Source organism: Oncorhynchus keta, chromosome 37 (assembly GCF_023373465.1).
Source record: "Oncorhynchus keta strain PuntledgeMale-10-30-2019 chromosome 37, Oket_V2, whole genome shotgun sequence".
NCBI classification, from domain to species: Eukaryota; Metazoa; Chordata; class Actinopteri; order Salmoniformes; family Salmonidae; genus Oncorhynchus; species Oncorhynchus keta.
In genome coordinates, this window is record NC_068457.1 from 13,348,602 (window position 1) to 13,365,172 (window position 16,571).

The 16,571-nt window shown below is 40.0% G+C and overlaps 2 protein-coding genes across 5 annotated transcripts in view; both read left to right on the plus strand.

The window, feature by feature from the left end:
* Positions 1-3,225, plus strand: part of LOC118370232 (nck-associated protein 5-like) — a 189,520-nt gene extending 186,295 nt beyond the window's left edge. For all 4 annotated transcript variants that reach the window (XM_052499227.1, XM_052499226.1, XM_035755149.2 and 1 more), the window contains one exon: positions 631-3,225. In XM_052499227.1, coding sequence (XP_052355187.1) covers positions 631-774 — 144 coding nt within the window. In that variant the 3' untranslated portion in view covers positions 775-3,225. The remainder of the gene's footprint in view (positions 1-630) is intronic.
* Positions 3,226-3,745: 520 nt separating this feature from the next.
* LOC118370326 (ly6/PLAUR domain-containing protein 1-like) lies at positions 3,746-13,896 on the plus strand. The gene is made up of 3 exons (XM_035755284.2): positions 3,746-4,229; positions 7,424-7,558; positions 10,802-13,896. The coding sequence occupies exons 1-3, from the start codon at positions 4,181-4,183 to the stop codon at positions 11,035-11,037; spliced, it is 420 nt and encodes a 139-aa protein (XP_035611177.1). The 5' UTR covers positions 3,746-4,180; the 3' UTR covers positions 11,038-13,896.
* The last annotated feature ends 2,675 nt before the right edge of the window (positions 13,897-16,571 follow it).

Consider the following 16,571-nt stretch of genomic DNA (forward strand, 5'->3'; position numbering starts at 1 on the left):
AGAATCACTCTCCCTCCCTCTCCCTCTCTCCCTGTAGAGAGGTTGATATCTCACGGCAGATTCCCCCAGACGGACTTATTGGGCCTTAAGCATGGGAGGAGAATGAACAAAGCTCTCAATAAATCAATGCGACACTCAGGAATGGCGGTAGTCAAATTGCTTTGTGGTGTTGCTTCACGCTGAAGTAGATGTACCCTGAGTGTGCAAAACATTTCCATGACATAGACTGACCTCGTGAGTCAACATGGGCCAGCATCCCTGTGGTACACATTCGACACCTTGTAGAGTCCATGCCCCAACGGATTGTGGCTGTTCTGAGGGCAAAAGGGGGCACAACTCAATATTAGGAAGGTGTTCCTAATTTGTTGTACACTCAGTGTAAATTCAGCATGACAGCCTTTGTTTTGGTTGCTTCTGGATATTCTTAATTGAGAGACCGAGTGACAGATTACTTATATGATATGTTATGGAGATGGAGGCAATCTGGGAAATCTTTATTGTTGTTTGAATACCAGATTGACCCTTTAAAGTGTGATAATAATGTGCTGCAGTGTGGACTCAGTGTGGGCAGATGACAAAAACACCTCTCGTCTAATTTTCCCCTCTCTTGTTGTCTTGTTGTTGCTGTAGAAAGGGAATCAAGTGGACATGACGACAGGCGGCTGCGGAGGGGGGGGTCCAGGTCGGCTCCAGAGACGTGTCCTTGGATTCCCTGAACAAGCTGAACAGCAGTGGGCTGGGGCTGTACCCGGAGACAGAGCTAAGGCCCAGTAGCGGTGACTGCTCCTGTTCCGCAGGGGAGAGAGAAGAGGACTGCTGCAGCAGGGTTGACAACGAGCCCTCGTCGTCCAGCTACTACTCCAAGCCCGGGGCCGAGTGTGTGGGTTCTCTCGGCGATTCGCTCTACGACAGCTTCTCCTCATGCACCAGTCAAGGCTCCAACGATGTGTAGAGTAAGAAAGTGGAGGCCGGGGATGATTCTGTGGAGTCCTCTGCTACTCCCACCAACCGAAGCACTTAGGTCACAAGGAAGGAAGGAAGTGATGTCATAGGTGATGTCATAAGATAAGGACGTGGATCCCAGACTGTACAGTTTGCATGACCTCTAACCTGGACAATTAAACTATAGGCTACAACCTTACCACCGTTCAAGGTGTGGAAAGCAATATTAGAAATTGTCTTCTAGGGTAATGTATTTTTTCCCGAAGGGGGAATGTTTTTTATCATTGCACTGTAAAAAAAAATACTGTACAAAGTTTTTAAGGAATTTAAAAAGTGAAATTCAACTTGAAGACACAACTAGAGTAAATACCACCAAATCAAACCAATCAGTAATATCAGCAGGAGCAACTGATGATGCCTAGTAGTGTGAAGCAATACCTTAAGAATCATCAAATGTGCAAAAAACTATTACGGTTGTTGGATGTGGATAGATGGTTTTCTCACTGATCATTATTTCTGAAATTTGAATTGGAACAATGTTTTACTGCCACACTATTGTATGTCATAATGGCAGGCCTACACACCACAACTACCATCTTGCAATACACTGCAAGCCATACCATGCAATCATAGCTCCTAAAGCCATTGGCTCAAACGTGTACGATTTCCAGACTGCTGTGGTATCTTGAAAGTTGCATGGTGAACTAGAATGTGACACACATTAGAACAAGAACAAATAATGTATTTTATTTTTGAAGTGGTGTGATTTATACTTTATATTAAGTGACCTAAATACATGCATATGCACATTTAATTGAACCACCAGTACTGTGGAATCTTAAAGAATAATATCCTGCATATTGAATGTACTGGAGTCAGTATTGACTTTGAGTTGTATTACAGATGAGAAATACATGATCAATACACAATCAATAATTTCTACCAGCAAGTCAAAACTGTCAAGCTGAACTTCAACTGCTGTGTAGTGGCTTAAAGGGATACTTTGGGATATTTGGCAACAACTCCGTTTATCTTCATCCGCAGTCAGATGAACTCATGGAGGCCATTATTATGCCTCTGCATCAAGTATGAAGGAAGTTAGAGTTGGTTGTGTGAGCCAATGCTAACTACCGTTCGCGCAATGGCTGGACGTCTACGGTATCTACTAGCATGCTAGTAGACTTCCAGTCATTATGAGAACATTTAGCAGCGTCCTTTCAAACTGCAGGCAGAGACATAAGGGTATCCACGAATTCATCTGACTCCGGGGAAGTAGAAAAAAATCCTGAAGTATCCCGTACCATCACCATTGTACTTGGGTCACTCAGTATTTAATGTAAACAGAACTAAACTAGTGTCTGAATGGTACTTATGAATCAGAAACTTCTGTTGGCTTCAATAACACATTTACGGAGCAAGGTCTATGCTAGTAGCTCAGGGAAAATGCAACGCTTATACCTAGTTACCTTGAATATAAGGTTACAACTCACGGAAAATGCTGTCATTTTTTAATGGAAAACAGACATAAAAAAAAGTAAAACCTTCATGAACTCCAGGATAACAGAACTGTTGAAATTGTGTCTCTTGTAGAATCATAAAACACTCCTTTCTTTGTATATTTTGTTTGTGTGTTAAATACTGCAATTAAGTTAATATCAGAATGGAGCATTGCTGACTGGTATATGCAATTTTAAATTTAAATCATTGTGTTACGTTTGCCAATCATTCAACCTTGTCTATATGTCTTCTGATTGAGAACAGCTCAACTTTTCTTGACCGTTTCCTCGTTTTGTGACTTCCTTAGGGTTTTTTGTCGATACAAAATGTTTTATTTTGTCGAATAAAAGCTACAACTGCAACCCTTTATCACTTTATCCAATAACACATTTGAAACGTAATAGGAATAAATCATCATGCCAAACGTGCGTAATTTGATTCTGGTGCTAATCAAAACAGATTGTGTACGTTTCATTGTTTGAACAATTTTCCATGAAACTGTTAACAATATGTAAGGAGAGTCTTGCTAAGACCATAATGTGTATTTTTTTTCTAGCTGACGAGTATTTATATCCCACTTTTTGTACATGGAACTGTATAGTGTTGTTTAATTGTCCTACTTCACATCTTCTCTGCTTGATTGTTCCTTTGTAAGAGAACCTGTTACCAGCAGTGTTACTTTGGTAATTACGTGTGCAATTTTGGCTGTTACATTAGACTTTTAATGATATATTTTATGTAATCATTTCCAATAAAAATAAAAAATAAATGATTTCCTATTTTCAATTTGGTGCAGCTTCCGTAACTGTTGGAGGTTGAAGTTTGTGTGTGCGTGTGCGTGCGTGCTGTCATACAGGTGTGCGTTCAATATCATATACAAGGTACTATAGTCACAAGGAACAGTGAGATCTTCACTGATCTTTGCCGTTGCGCTCATAAATGTGTACCTGAAATGTATGTATGTAGGCTACAGCAGGGAATTGTTAATAATGGCAAGGGAAAGTTTGATCCTCGTCCTGTCTTCAAATGCTTGCCATAAAGCTCATGTCATATTCTTCAACTATAAAACGTGTTAAACGTATAGCCCGTTTTCCCCGAGCTTTACTCTCTGAGACAGTCCGTATAAAGCAGGGGGATTTATAACAATTAGTCTCTTGATGGGTAATTATGTGACTATAAATAAAAGTAATTATTTCAGCCACCCTAGAGTGACTTCCAAACATTCTCTCTCGCTCTCTCTCCCACTTCTCTCTCTGTCTCTCTCTCTCTCTCTCTCTAACACGAAACGTACAAGATCCACAACAGACAGAAGAACCACGAGATGATCTCAACAAATGTATTTAAGGAATAGTAGCCTTTCTAAATCTGGTTAAATGTGCATGGCTACCAACGGTGCATTCCATGCCCAAAAGCCTATCCAAAGGTGACTTTTTCATATTTGGACGCAATTTAACAGTCACGGATCTGCTTGTGTAGGATATGAGTGATTGATGAATTGCTTCCATATCACGAGCTTTCGTCACGTGGTACGTTTTATGATTTATCTTTATCCAATGTCACTGGAATTCTGCAACGTGGTCTCTAGAACCGCAGAGCTCGCCCTCGTTTAGCGCTGCGCATCACATTCCTCGCTGCAGAATGTGCTCTAACACTTTGATGCCACGGATCCATCTAAGGGTTTTGCTTTCGTTTTAAGTTCACCTGGTCTGATGTGTTCCTCTAAAGTGTCATTTGGGAGAGGATGTTGCTTCTCATTCATGCAACTTTGCTTGGAATTTTCCTCAAAACAGGTATGCTAAACTTTGGAGACTGCGTAATCTTACATGTGTTGGCTTTCTGCGTTGTATTCGGGTGCTGAGAGTATTTCCTCGTGATGTGTCAACGTTTCCAGCTATTCCAATCTAATTCAAGTTTGGATTATGGTTAAATGATTTTGGGCAGCTTTTTGTTGTCAGATGAAAACAATAACATATTTTTCAGAAGTCCAGGAGAGGTCTAGTAATGCCAACATGGAGGCGCGCAGGAGGTTACCGTTGCATATCAAATCATCTCAGTAAAAGCATTTATAACTGTCTTGGAATAAGAAATTGTGGCACAGATTCTTGAATTTGACAGTTCTATAGGCACCTGCGCTCCAGCTACGAAAAAATATGTCACCTTAGGTCATAATTACGTCTGTAAAACTATTGCGCATATCACCTGTGCAAAGGCAGATATTTTCAAAATGTGATTTCGACTTCTATTTTACATATATTTTATTCAATTTAATGATGTTGTTTAAAAATGTCAATGTTAAATAATAGAGCGTGACATGCTGAAACATTGAACATTATTCCATATTTAGAGCATCTTTGTGATCTTACAATTGCCCTACATGGTATGCTAATTAGGCTATTAAGTATTCCGATTAATTGCTATTAAACATGACTAGACACCATTACAGGTGACGAATGTATTCACTCATTTTATAAAGCAGAGGGACATGTGTCGGCCACTCATTATCAATAGCTAATTAATAGCTCTCTAATTGACAACACAAATGCAATTCAACATTTTATTTTACAGGTGTAGGCATTCCATCAAGCTCAAATGATAATGAACATGACTGATCAACAGTTGTCAGCTCTGGTGAATGTAGTGAACTAAATCACCATTTTTTATTTGTGGGTGTTAAATGAGCTGATATACCACTCCATGAACACCTGTGATGAATATTAATATCACTAAATATGCAGAGAATAACAAAGCTGTCTCTCTTCAGATGACTGTGGAAGGAAAATACACAATTGAAGATAGATGACGGCAAATAAACGGATTTCTCAATCCACATGGGTCACCTTATAGCAATGATATGCTAATAATGTATACAAATGGGGGTAATGTAGTTGCTAAAAAAAAGAATCAGGTAAAATGACAATGATAATCCATGTCAATGGGGTAGTCCCGCATTATCATTCCAACATACGTCCACGGATCATATCATCAGAATGATGTGACAATCAGCCGCTCAGAGCTTTTCCAGTCCATATTTCCACTTGAACCCATTGCACATGGCATATGAACAGTGATCTCGCCAAAAATGCCTCTGGTGTAAATACCATACAAATGTTCTGTCCGTTCTGAGTTGGATGTGCTGCGTTTGGTTAACATACCCACTCCTTAAAACATCATCTTCATTGTTAGCAGAAATTACTTCTAAGTAATTTGATTCGTTTTTTTTTTTACCTCAGTGAAAAGGGTATTGCGGAACAAAATGAAAAGTATAGACAATATGTACATAACTTTATGCTTGCCTAAATGTTCATTATATATAGTGTCAATATCCAGTGGTTTATAGAGGACAAATGCAATACAGTCTAGGATGTGTTTAGGCACTTTAAGAGACTATTGCTCGGTTGATGGATGGGGTTTTGAAGCATTTATCTGGTTTTAACGTAATTACGCTCTGATTTTTGGGGGGGGGATCCTTTTCAATTGAATTTGTGCTTGATGGCGCTGTCAGACTGGGAAATGAATGACTGTCTCCAGTTCAATAATTAGAACACAGTAGTACTATCTGTCATGGAGAACAAATGACCTGAAACTGTGGCGCTTGAGAAAATGTTGAATTATTGTTTATCATTGCACGGTCATGCATGTTTCAGTTAAACCCCCATTTGCAAACCCTGAATCAGATTGTGCTCTCCATCCGGGGAATCCTCTGTTAAATTCTTCCGATTTTTCATCCCTGTGAAACAATTTTGCATGAATAGCCAACCATCTGTCATTCTTTGTTAATCTCAATTTCCATTTAATTCCAATCAGGTCATGTTAGAATGAATTCATCTCATTTGAAGTCAGTGCTGGAGCAACAGCTTCATTGAGTGTGTGGATAAAAGCACTTTGTCTGGAACACTCTGGCTTGGTTGTTTTGACCTGTAGTAATCAGAATGGCAATTATCATTCTAGTGGGTAAAGTTGAGGGGCCATTTTCCCTGCACAGATACAGTATGCCCAGCTTCCACACACAATTGTGTCTGATTAAGTTTAGTTGGCAAGTAAATGAGAGTATGGATTTATATTGTTGAAACTTATTTGTTCATTATTTTCAGTCAAAATCCCTTTATCCTGACTCCAGATCTGTTTGTGCGTTAAACAACTCCTCTCTACTGTGTTCCTTTGCTGTCTTGACAAATGTGTATGTAGTCAGAGAAGTATGTGTTTTGTGTGACTTGTCAGTGCTTTCTGTGGTGTGGTACAGAAATGTCATCATATTAGCTCAAAGTCCTATTGTCTGATATTTGCAACATGTCCGCATGTGTAAGGATAGCATCAACATCGACTCTCCAACATGAAATGCTCGTTGAGATCATCTTCACATTTGCTATTCATCGAGGAGATCCAGTCTTTTTTTCAAAGTCCACCTCCTTGTCCTCTGATCATTGCAAATAGGTACCAAGTTGACTTTCAAAATGCTAGCAAAGAGACTTTTTCATTTCAAAGATGCATTTGTCTCTCCTCGAGGATACAGTTCCTGGTCTGTGGTATTGGCAATGGATCACAAAAACACTTATTCTTGATTAGTTGGGAGGAAAATATGTTGGGCTGAAAGGCCCTAAATGAACAAGGGATAATACTAATGACTGAACTGCACAAAATAACATTTTCAAATATTTCAAGTAAGATTTAAGGCCTAATCTTTCAAAAACGTTCAGCGTTTTGATCAAGCCTGCCTGGAGTGCCGGTTGGGCAGTTGCTTTGCACTTTTTTTGACCACTCCATTGGTTATGATGTGCCAGGCAAGATCAATCAAGCACAGCTAAACACGCCTGAAATAATTTGCCTGTAGTCTCTCTTGACCAACATTCATAGACTAATGAGATTACTACAGTATATGCCAGATACTGGTGAACTGTTCTTGTGGGCTTTAAAGAAATGTTTTTTTTTAACCCTTGCGGTTCTTCCTGTCTCTCTCTCTCTCTCTGTCTCTCTCTCTCTTGTACAGGCTATGCTCTCCAGATCCAATGTTACCAGTGTGAGGAGGTGAAAAACAATGAATGCTCCACGCCGGAGTTCATTGTCAACTGCACGGTCAACGTGCAGGACATGTGTCAGAAAGAGGTACTGGTGAAGAAGGATGGTAAGAAAACAGAGTCTCCTGGGCAGTCCCATTCCTTTCCTCATTTGTTCTTCATTGGATCGAGATAGTGGGAGAGTAGTCCCTTCTCGCAGATGCTGTATCTCCGCCACAGCAGAGTGTGAGCTTTAGTTTGACGAGAGAGACTAGTGAGAGAAAGACAGGAAGTTTGGGGGATCTGTTTTGTGTCAGAAGGGCGTGGGTCGGATTAGAACCCACGTCGAACACAATAGAGATGTGTTCTGCAGCTAGACCACCCCAGGCCACACTGCCTTCTCTGACACCTACCTTGCAATGTAAAACAACCCACACCGGACTGTGACACTTTTAACATGTGACCTAAATAAGGTATATTTTCCTCTTTCGTGTACTTCCTCTCTATCTCTGAATTCAGTGGAACTGACCTAAAGGGTCTCCTTGTAACGTAAACAAATGAGATCATAAACTAGGCCTATACGTATGCCCACTAAATCAATTGGGAACTATCAAAGAATCTCCATAGATGAAGAGGCTATTACCATAGTTAATTCATGGTTTATGGCTCATATTCTTTTAATGGGATTTTCCCAAAGGAAGGTTAACCCCCTTAGTTGCTGGTTGCTGTACTCAGTTGATCCATTAATCATTTTTTTCCATTATAAACTGCGTAATATGAGCCCTGAATTCTGATTGGCTGAAAGCTGTGGCATGTCAGACCATATACCACGGGTATGGCAAAACATTTATTTGTACTGCTGTAATTACGTTGGTAACCAGTTTATAATAGCAACAAGACACCTCAGGAGGTTTGTGGTATATGGCCAATATACCACCACAGCTAAGGGCTGTATCCCGGCACTCCACGTTGCATCGTGCTTAAGAACAGCCCTTAGCTGTGGTATATTGGCCATACAGCACACCCCTTCGTGCCTTATTGCTTAATGAGATAACGCCCTTCAAATACACTAGGCCTATTGTTCCTACCACATCCAGTGTTATTACATGTACAGTATGTCACTTGTGATCAAATGTATGCTTTCATTTACAAGAGTATTAAAAAAATGTACCAAGAACATCATACATGTAGCTAGATTGTCTTTAGAGAGTGTTTTATGCCCAAACTATGTCTCTGAACGTGATGGTGGACAAGCTTCATCACTCAAAGGCAATGATCTATGACAATAATGTCATGGACAAATGTACACTATGTGTAATGCTGTGTAATGGTTTGAATAACCTTGAGATAAGGATGCACTTTTGTGTGAAATGCACATGCTTACAGTATATTCACAAATCTTTTCCAGTCTCTGCACTCTTTAGAAAGGTCTTCTGAGTCATTTGATTCTAATGCGATGTTGGCAAAGGGATTCTTATGTGCTCCTGTAAGCAGATAAAATGAAAATTCATGCATACTTTTATTCTAACATAAAACCTTCTAGCAATGTTGGGTAATGAATGTGTTCCTTAATTTGATCATTTCATATAATGTCAGCCTGAGACCAGGAGCCTAACTAATTATCTTTATGTGCAGCAACCGCAATTTATCACAAATAATGAATTTGCGAATTACCATAACATTTTCGTGGAAAGAAGTACTTGCATAATGTGTGTATGATATGTGAAGACCTCTGTAACATAATCCTCAAGGAAAGTTGGCTTTTACACGTGAATTGGTGTCAGCTTGGTCTCTACCCATTCCTCTCCCCAATAAAGGTTTGGGGACTTGGTTTGTTAGACAGTCAGTTCTAAATGTGCATAGTGATGAAGTATGGAACAAAGAAGAGGGTTGATTAAGCTAAAGTTGTATTGTTCGTTATGTCAAACTTAATAGCAGTAATCAGGGGCCGACACAGGCTGAAATTGTCTACTTTTGTCTTGAAGGCTTGTCTGACGTCTTTGAGACAAAACATGAATATTGTATTGCATTTACAAATTGCCACTTTGTCTGACAGCTCATCTGTCATTATTTCAAGAGAAAGACGAGTAAATTAGAGCAGTAAAGTTTTGATGGTAGTTTTAATGTGACTAGCAGTTCTCTTCCCCCTTTCATCTATTTCCTCTATACTCTTTAATTATTTTTCGTAACACTTTACTTAACGTCGACAGGTATAACGCACTATGCCACAGTTACAATGCAATGTAAGACATGTCGTGAGCACTTATGAACTTGCGAATGACTGCCTACCGGGGAACAGTGGGTTAAATGCCTTGTTCAGGGCCAGAACGACAGCTCGGTGATTCGATGCAGCAACCTATCGGTTACTGGCCCAATGCTATAACCACTAGGCTACCTGACGCCCCTTCTCATCATTAGGACAACTCTTTGCAGTCTGTTGACAAATTTCAGCAAAGAACACATTATAAGCATCCATATATGCTTATAACAATTACTAATGCTTAATAGATTCAGTGGAGCGTGAGTCACATCTCCAGGGTCACCTTGGATTTGTTTGTGTCCAAAAGCCCAGTGTCTATTTCCTAGGAAAGAGTAGGGAGAAGTGGGAGTTGTCGAGTCCCTGCAAGGTGTTCATTTATCAGGCAGGGAGACGCAGGCTTTCTTACCACCTCCTGTGGTAAGACTTAATGGCACAACAACATTTCCATGAAATCGAAATACTCTTGTTCATGTGCATTCTCTCGCCAACATATAAATCGAAGCATAGTTTTGTTGCAATTGTTCCATAGTTTGAGAGAATTATATTCTGTCAAGGTGACATTCTCAAGGTTTTATTTTTTACAACGGCTCTACAAAGGTTCCAGGCACTTAGAGGATCACCTCCCAGGAATATGAACCATTCCAGTATTGATCAGGATAAAGTTCTGTTAAATTGCAAATAGCACTGAATTACAATATACTGTATGTCTCGAGAATTTCTCACTAAGCTAAGATCCTAAGGCTAATATTTTCAAATCACCACATTTTCTTGATGTGTAATTGTTATTCCTGTATATTTGTGAAAAAAAGGTAGATTAGATCATGCGTTGTCTGATTTTCACAGATATTTGCTTTACGCACAAGAAAATGCACTGTGAAAGGATGCGAGACATGGCATAGGCCAGACATCCCATAAAACAGACACACATTAATGAAAACAAAACAAAAATGACAGTTGAAGGACTTTTAACCCTCCCTTCCCCAGTGATTGTGCTACCTCAGTTTGCTCCGAGACTTGGCTAAGTTTCTCCAACAGTCTCACACATACCTTGACCTGGACTTCCTGTATAGCTTTGCACTATCTCTGACCGCTTCTCTCTCTCCTTCTTCAGGCATATTTTACCGCAAGTCCTGTGCCTCGTCCGGGGCATGCCTCATATCCTCATCAGGCTACCAGCAGTTCTGCACTGGAAGGATCAACTCTGTGTGCATCTCCTGTTGTAACACACCGCTCTGCAATGGGCCCCGGAAGAAGAACCGCCCTGTCCCGTCGGCCGCCACCTCTTCATTTTCCTCCCTTCTTTTGCTGCTGGTCTCCCTCACGCTGGTCTCCCTCTCTCTGGCATAGACCTAGAGGCGTCCATTTGTCCCCTCCTCTACCCGAAGATCACACTAGAGTATTATGAGAGTACATAAAGCCTACAGTGTACATAACACTACGTAGTGTATTGGCTACATCAGACTCTAGTGTCGTCTTTGGAGAGGAATCCTATACATAAGAGACTATCACAGGAGGTTGGTGGCACTGGGGCGAACAGGCTCGTGGTAATGACTGGAGCAGAGTAGGTGGAATGGTATCAAAGACATCAAGCACATGGTTTCTATGGTTTCCAGGTGTTTGATGCCATTCCATTTGCTCCGTTCCGGGCATTATTATGAGCCGTTCTCCCCTCAGCAGCCACCTGTGGACTTTACAGCTTCATCTTTGGATCGGATACTCAAGAGCTTAAGACTCTTTGGAAGGATCCCCTTTTATAATCCTGGTGTTTTGAGTTTTTGAGAACTGAATGCTTTACCATTGCCTCCTTCTTCGTCGTTCATCCCTTGCCCTCCAATCACCCTTTGCTTACTCTGTAGGGTCCCTATTGGGGGCAGTGGGCACTGACCTCATCAACGTCGGTGTTCTCCTGTTTATAGGTAGATCGAACGCGTCAGATCAATAGTTCCGATGATTAGGAGTCAGACGGGATCACAGTCAGTGAGTACTCAGCAGCCGTTTAGCTGTGTGAGAATTGTGTTAACTCATCATAGATCTGAGTGTAGAGATGGCACTGACAGCTGAGGACATTGAGCAGCGAGTTGTAGGGATTGTGGAGACATACTTAGATGTCTGCATCATTTGCTACTGGTACAAGTTCTTGTTACAGTAAGTACTAACTGCAGGATCTCATGTCTTATATCATTTGTAAGTACAGATGTATGATCTTAATTTGACCAGTTTCTCACAGCAGGAAAATATTCCTACAGCAACAAATCCTACAGAAATTTGAATTATTGTGTAGATTATAATTAATGGACATTTTGTAGGGGTTGATACATTTTTTTGATAGGGCAAACCAAGTCCAACATTTTAAAGTGGAAAGTACAACTTTAGAAGCCTTTAAAAACCTTGAATACACTACAAGTTTACTTTTCCTACTGTGCAGGAAATTCCCTGCAAAAACAGGTTGATCAAATTAAGATCCTACATCTGTATATACCCAGTTACTTTTTTGGACTTCAAATATTGCTGAAAGACACAAGGGATTTGTTTTTAAACTTGTCCATTTAGATGTTATATAAATCAACATATTCAGTAACCTGTTATTAGCTGTAGTCATTTACAGAATGATAATAATCTGCATCAACATCTGGTTTCAACTTCAAAAACTTTTTAGGTGTCATTAGGGAGGCAGGTAGCCTAGTGGTTAGAGCGTTGGACTAGGAACCTTAAAAGGTTGCAAGATTGAATCCCTGAGCTGACAAAGCAAAAATCTGTTGTTCTGCCCCTGAACAAGGCAGTTAACCCACTGTGCCTAGGCTGTCATTGAAAATAAGAATTTGTTCTTAACTGACTTGCCTAGAAAAAGTATATTTGAAGTCATTCAACAGTCCTTATGGTTCAGCTTTTTAGTTGTAGAACTTATGCAGTTCAGTTATACATAACTGATAAATTCACATTAAGGACATTTCATTGCAGGGATGCATATTATAAAATGTTCTGTATAGACATGAGATATGTGGCTGTCATTGCGGGAAGGTCGGATATAAGTATTGGTTATTGTAGCTACCTGCTTATTAAACTGTGTAGAGGTGCTTTTTAGTGTAGTTGCTCACCTGCCACTATTTATGATGTTAGTATAATGCTCATTCAGCAGCATATGTCCTTTGCAACACATTGACTCACGGAAGTGGAAACAATTGCAAAACGATCCGCGATCTGGAACGCTCACCACGCGCGGCGTGTTGTGGAATGGATCACTTAGCTATCGGTGGAGGGTCAGAGTTGATGGATACATATGCTCAACAATGCGTCATGTACAAATACTGCTCCTACTGTTATGTCTTACTGAAATCATATTCTCTCTCTTTCGATTGATGTTTCCTGTCTGATGGATTTGCCACTCGAAAGTAGCAGAGAGAGCACAAACACAACTGTTTAGGATTGTATAACATGATCCACATAAAACATTGGAGTGAGTGACTGGTCAAAATGTTTCTATTGACCCCTAAAACTGACGCCCCTCAATGGTAATTAAGAGTTTATATGACTACTTGTTGACGCGACATTGTGGAGTTAATTTGGGAGGGAACTGTACATACAAAAATGTAAAGGACAACAGTTGCAGGAGGAAATACACGAGGGGGTGTTTATTTATGTTGGCTAGTGTTTCTTTCTTGGTTCTTGTGCCATGGGCTTTTGCCAGTCATACTCAGTACTAGCTTAACAGTAGCTTTACAGCATCTACGTTGTCTTTTTTTCCAGCTGAGTCTATTGTCAATTGATTATTTATTTATTCTTCTGAAATGGCAGCACAGAGACTGAAGGGAAGAACTTTATTTTAAAAATACAGCATGTCAATAGATTTCAGAAACATATCTAATAACTTACTCTCATTTTGATTTGATTCGATGTATTAATTGGCCATTATAATTATTGAAAGGCCTTGTAAAGAGGATCATGTAAGAAGTATGTCATAATTCATCTTTCAAATTAAAAGATAGTGATTAAATTAAACGATAGGGATAATGATAGAGCTTTTTCCCCTCCTGATTTGATGTTTATCTTGAATGTGTAAGGCATTGAGCTAACAGGTAGACATGTTCAACAGAATTGGGGAATTATGGGTAATTCTTTTGATGGTCTACCTTAATTGGTCTTCTGTGAAGAGTGATTGTATATTCTGCCCATGTGAAATGCAAATAAAGAGTTGTGACAAAAAGAAAACAGTGCTTCTGAAACAGCAGACTCACCATTCTGTTTTCAATTGACCTAAATACGTAATAGACAAATACAATATGTATAATACGATTTTTAATGACCTCATGAGTCTTAAAATGCCAACCTCTTTTGCTGGGGAGTTAAGGCTTGTCTGTAAGTGAGACGTGGGCCTTGCTAAGTCCCACACTGCGAGAGAGAGATGGAGGAAGGGAGCCAGGGAGAGAGGGATGCCCGACACAGCCGTGCCCCACGTTTAAATGAGAGACCCAGGGTGACGGAGGCTGTGAAATATCATGTCTCGGAGCCTAGCTTGACATTTCAGTGATCTCCAGCGGCTAGGGTTTGTCTTCTTATTCTCCACCAGGTACGTACTATGTGGACCTTGTTCAACTGATTCCACCGTCTGTAAAATGGATATCACGGGGAGATGTCCCTGCATTTCATATTTCTGCCACTTTCACACAGCTAGATATAGGCTAGGGCAGAATGGAAAACATTGAAGTGGTTTCATCGATTAACGTTGACATCTAAGTGGACAAAGCCTCCACCCACGCACCTGTTTCGTTGTAATTCTGCCGCTCCCAATTTCCAACGTTGTAATTCCATTATTACAGACAATACTAATGCAATAGACCTTCATTTCAGATTTTTTTCTCTCTCAAATGTTTGCATTGTTAGGTTTCTCTAATTACAACTACTGTATAATTGTGTTGGAATATGACGACCCATTCGTGACCACGATTAACCATGTCTTCAGAACATTGTCACTGTTTCGCTTTCTCGCCTTGCACAAACTAGTAAGACCATTGTAATGTCTTTACGTTTAATAACAATATGTAATTGAATTTGTAAAGCACATTTCTCACACCGAATATTCTACATTTCCCTCCACAGTAGATGAGGGACTAAATACAGTTGTACCGTATAATGCTACTTTCTGCCATCCACTTTGAGTACCACACTACCATCCACTTTACATTGTTACCACCTTCAATTATCATGCTACGAGAGGCAATAAGGAGTTCGGCGCAGAGGCCAATTATAACCAAGCTGCTTCTTGCCATTCCTTCATGCATACACGGGGAAGTACATATTTTGGTGCAGTCAGTGATGAACAAGCAGGCGCTAACAAGCACAACGATCATTTGCTTCAGGATGGTGCAGTATGTAGGTTTCTCTATGGTGTAAGAAACTATGGATAAGGCGGTTGACGGTGATACTGTTCAAATGCGTGTGTTAGAGAGATCAGCTGTGTCAGGGTCGTCCCCTGCCTTCTTGGTGTCTGCAGTGACAAACAACCCAGTGCTGCTGTAATGTAGGCAGTGGGCAAGTCTTACACAATACACTTTCCTTTACATAGCACTGTTTTGCCACTTAGAGGCAACACAGACGGATGTGGCTCTACGCAATGGAGTGATATGCTATCAGATGTCTTCAAATATACCTTAATGGAGCATGGGGCGGCAGGGTAGCCTAGTGGTTAAAGCGTTGGACTAGTAACCGGAAGGTTGCAAGTTCAAATGCCCGAGCTGACAAGGTACAAATCTGTCATTGAAAATAAGAATTTGTTCTTAACTGACCTGCCTAGTTAAAGAAAGAAAAAAATTGCAAATGTTTAAAATGGAGCCTTTAGCTTTCTCCCACTATGCATCTGTCTGGGGAGAGAGGAGATATATAAAAGAGGAGAAGTATAGGTGGAATATGTCAACGAAATACGTATCTTTGGCCAACAGTCAGCAGAAAGTCTGATGTGTCCTATGCGAGCATGATTGGGCTTCTTCTGGAGTTATCAATATCTCTGTGTGTGTGTTTCTAATATCATATACAAAAGCCCAGAATGCCCACTTTAGAGATAGTCACCACTGGTTTTCATTGTGACCTGATAAAGGCTGGCAAAGAAAATAAGAAATTACAATTTAAAGCCCATGAACAAAAACACCTAGAGAGTGGTTTGAATACAAAGCGGCCATGATTGAAAACCTCTCAAATGCTCTCTACACTGTTTCTCACAATGAGTCTTGCTGCTTATTTCAAGCGTTTTGGCGTGGAATGCAATTACACTAGAACACATTGAAGATGTGATTGTTATGGCTTCTCAACAAATAAACTTTCAGGCAAATAGTTTTAGGTATTAAAACCTCTTAAGGATCCATCCCTTTTTTCAATTTTCACCTAGAATGACATACCCAAATCTAACTGCCTGTAGCTCAGGACCTGTTGATACCATTTGAAAGGAAACACTTTGAAGTTTGTGGAAATGTGAAATTAATGTAGAAGAATATAGAATAGATCTTGTAAAAGATAATACAAAGAAAGAAACATGCAGTTATTATTTATTTTTGTACCTGAAATGCCCAGGTACAATTTAGATTTTGGTCACTAGATGGCAGCAGTGTATGTGCAAAGTTTTAGACTGATCCAATGAACCATTGTATTTCTGTTCAACAATTTGTATCAAGACTGCCCAAATGTGGCTAATTGGTTTATTAATAAATTTTCAAGTTCATAACTGTGCACTCTCCGCAAACAATAGCATGGTATTATTTCACTGTAATAGCTACTGTAAATTGGACAGTGCAGTTAGATTAACAAGAATTGAAGCTTTCTGCCAATATCAGATATGTCTATGTCCTGGGAAATGTTCTTGTTACTTACAACCTCATGCTAATCACATTAGCCTA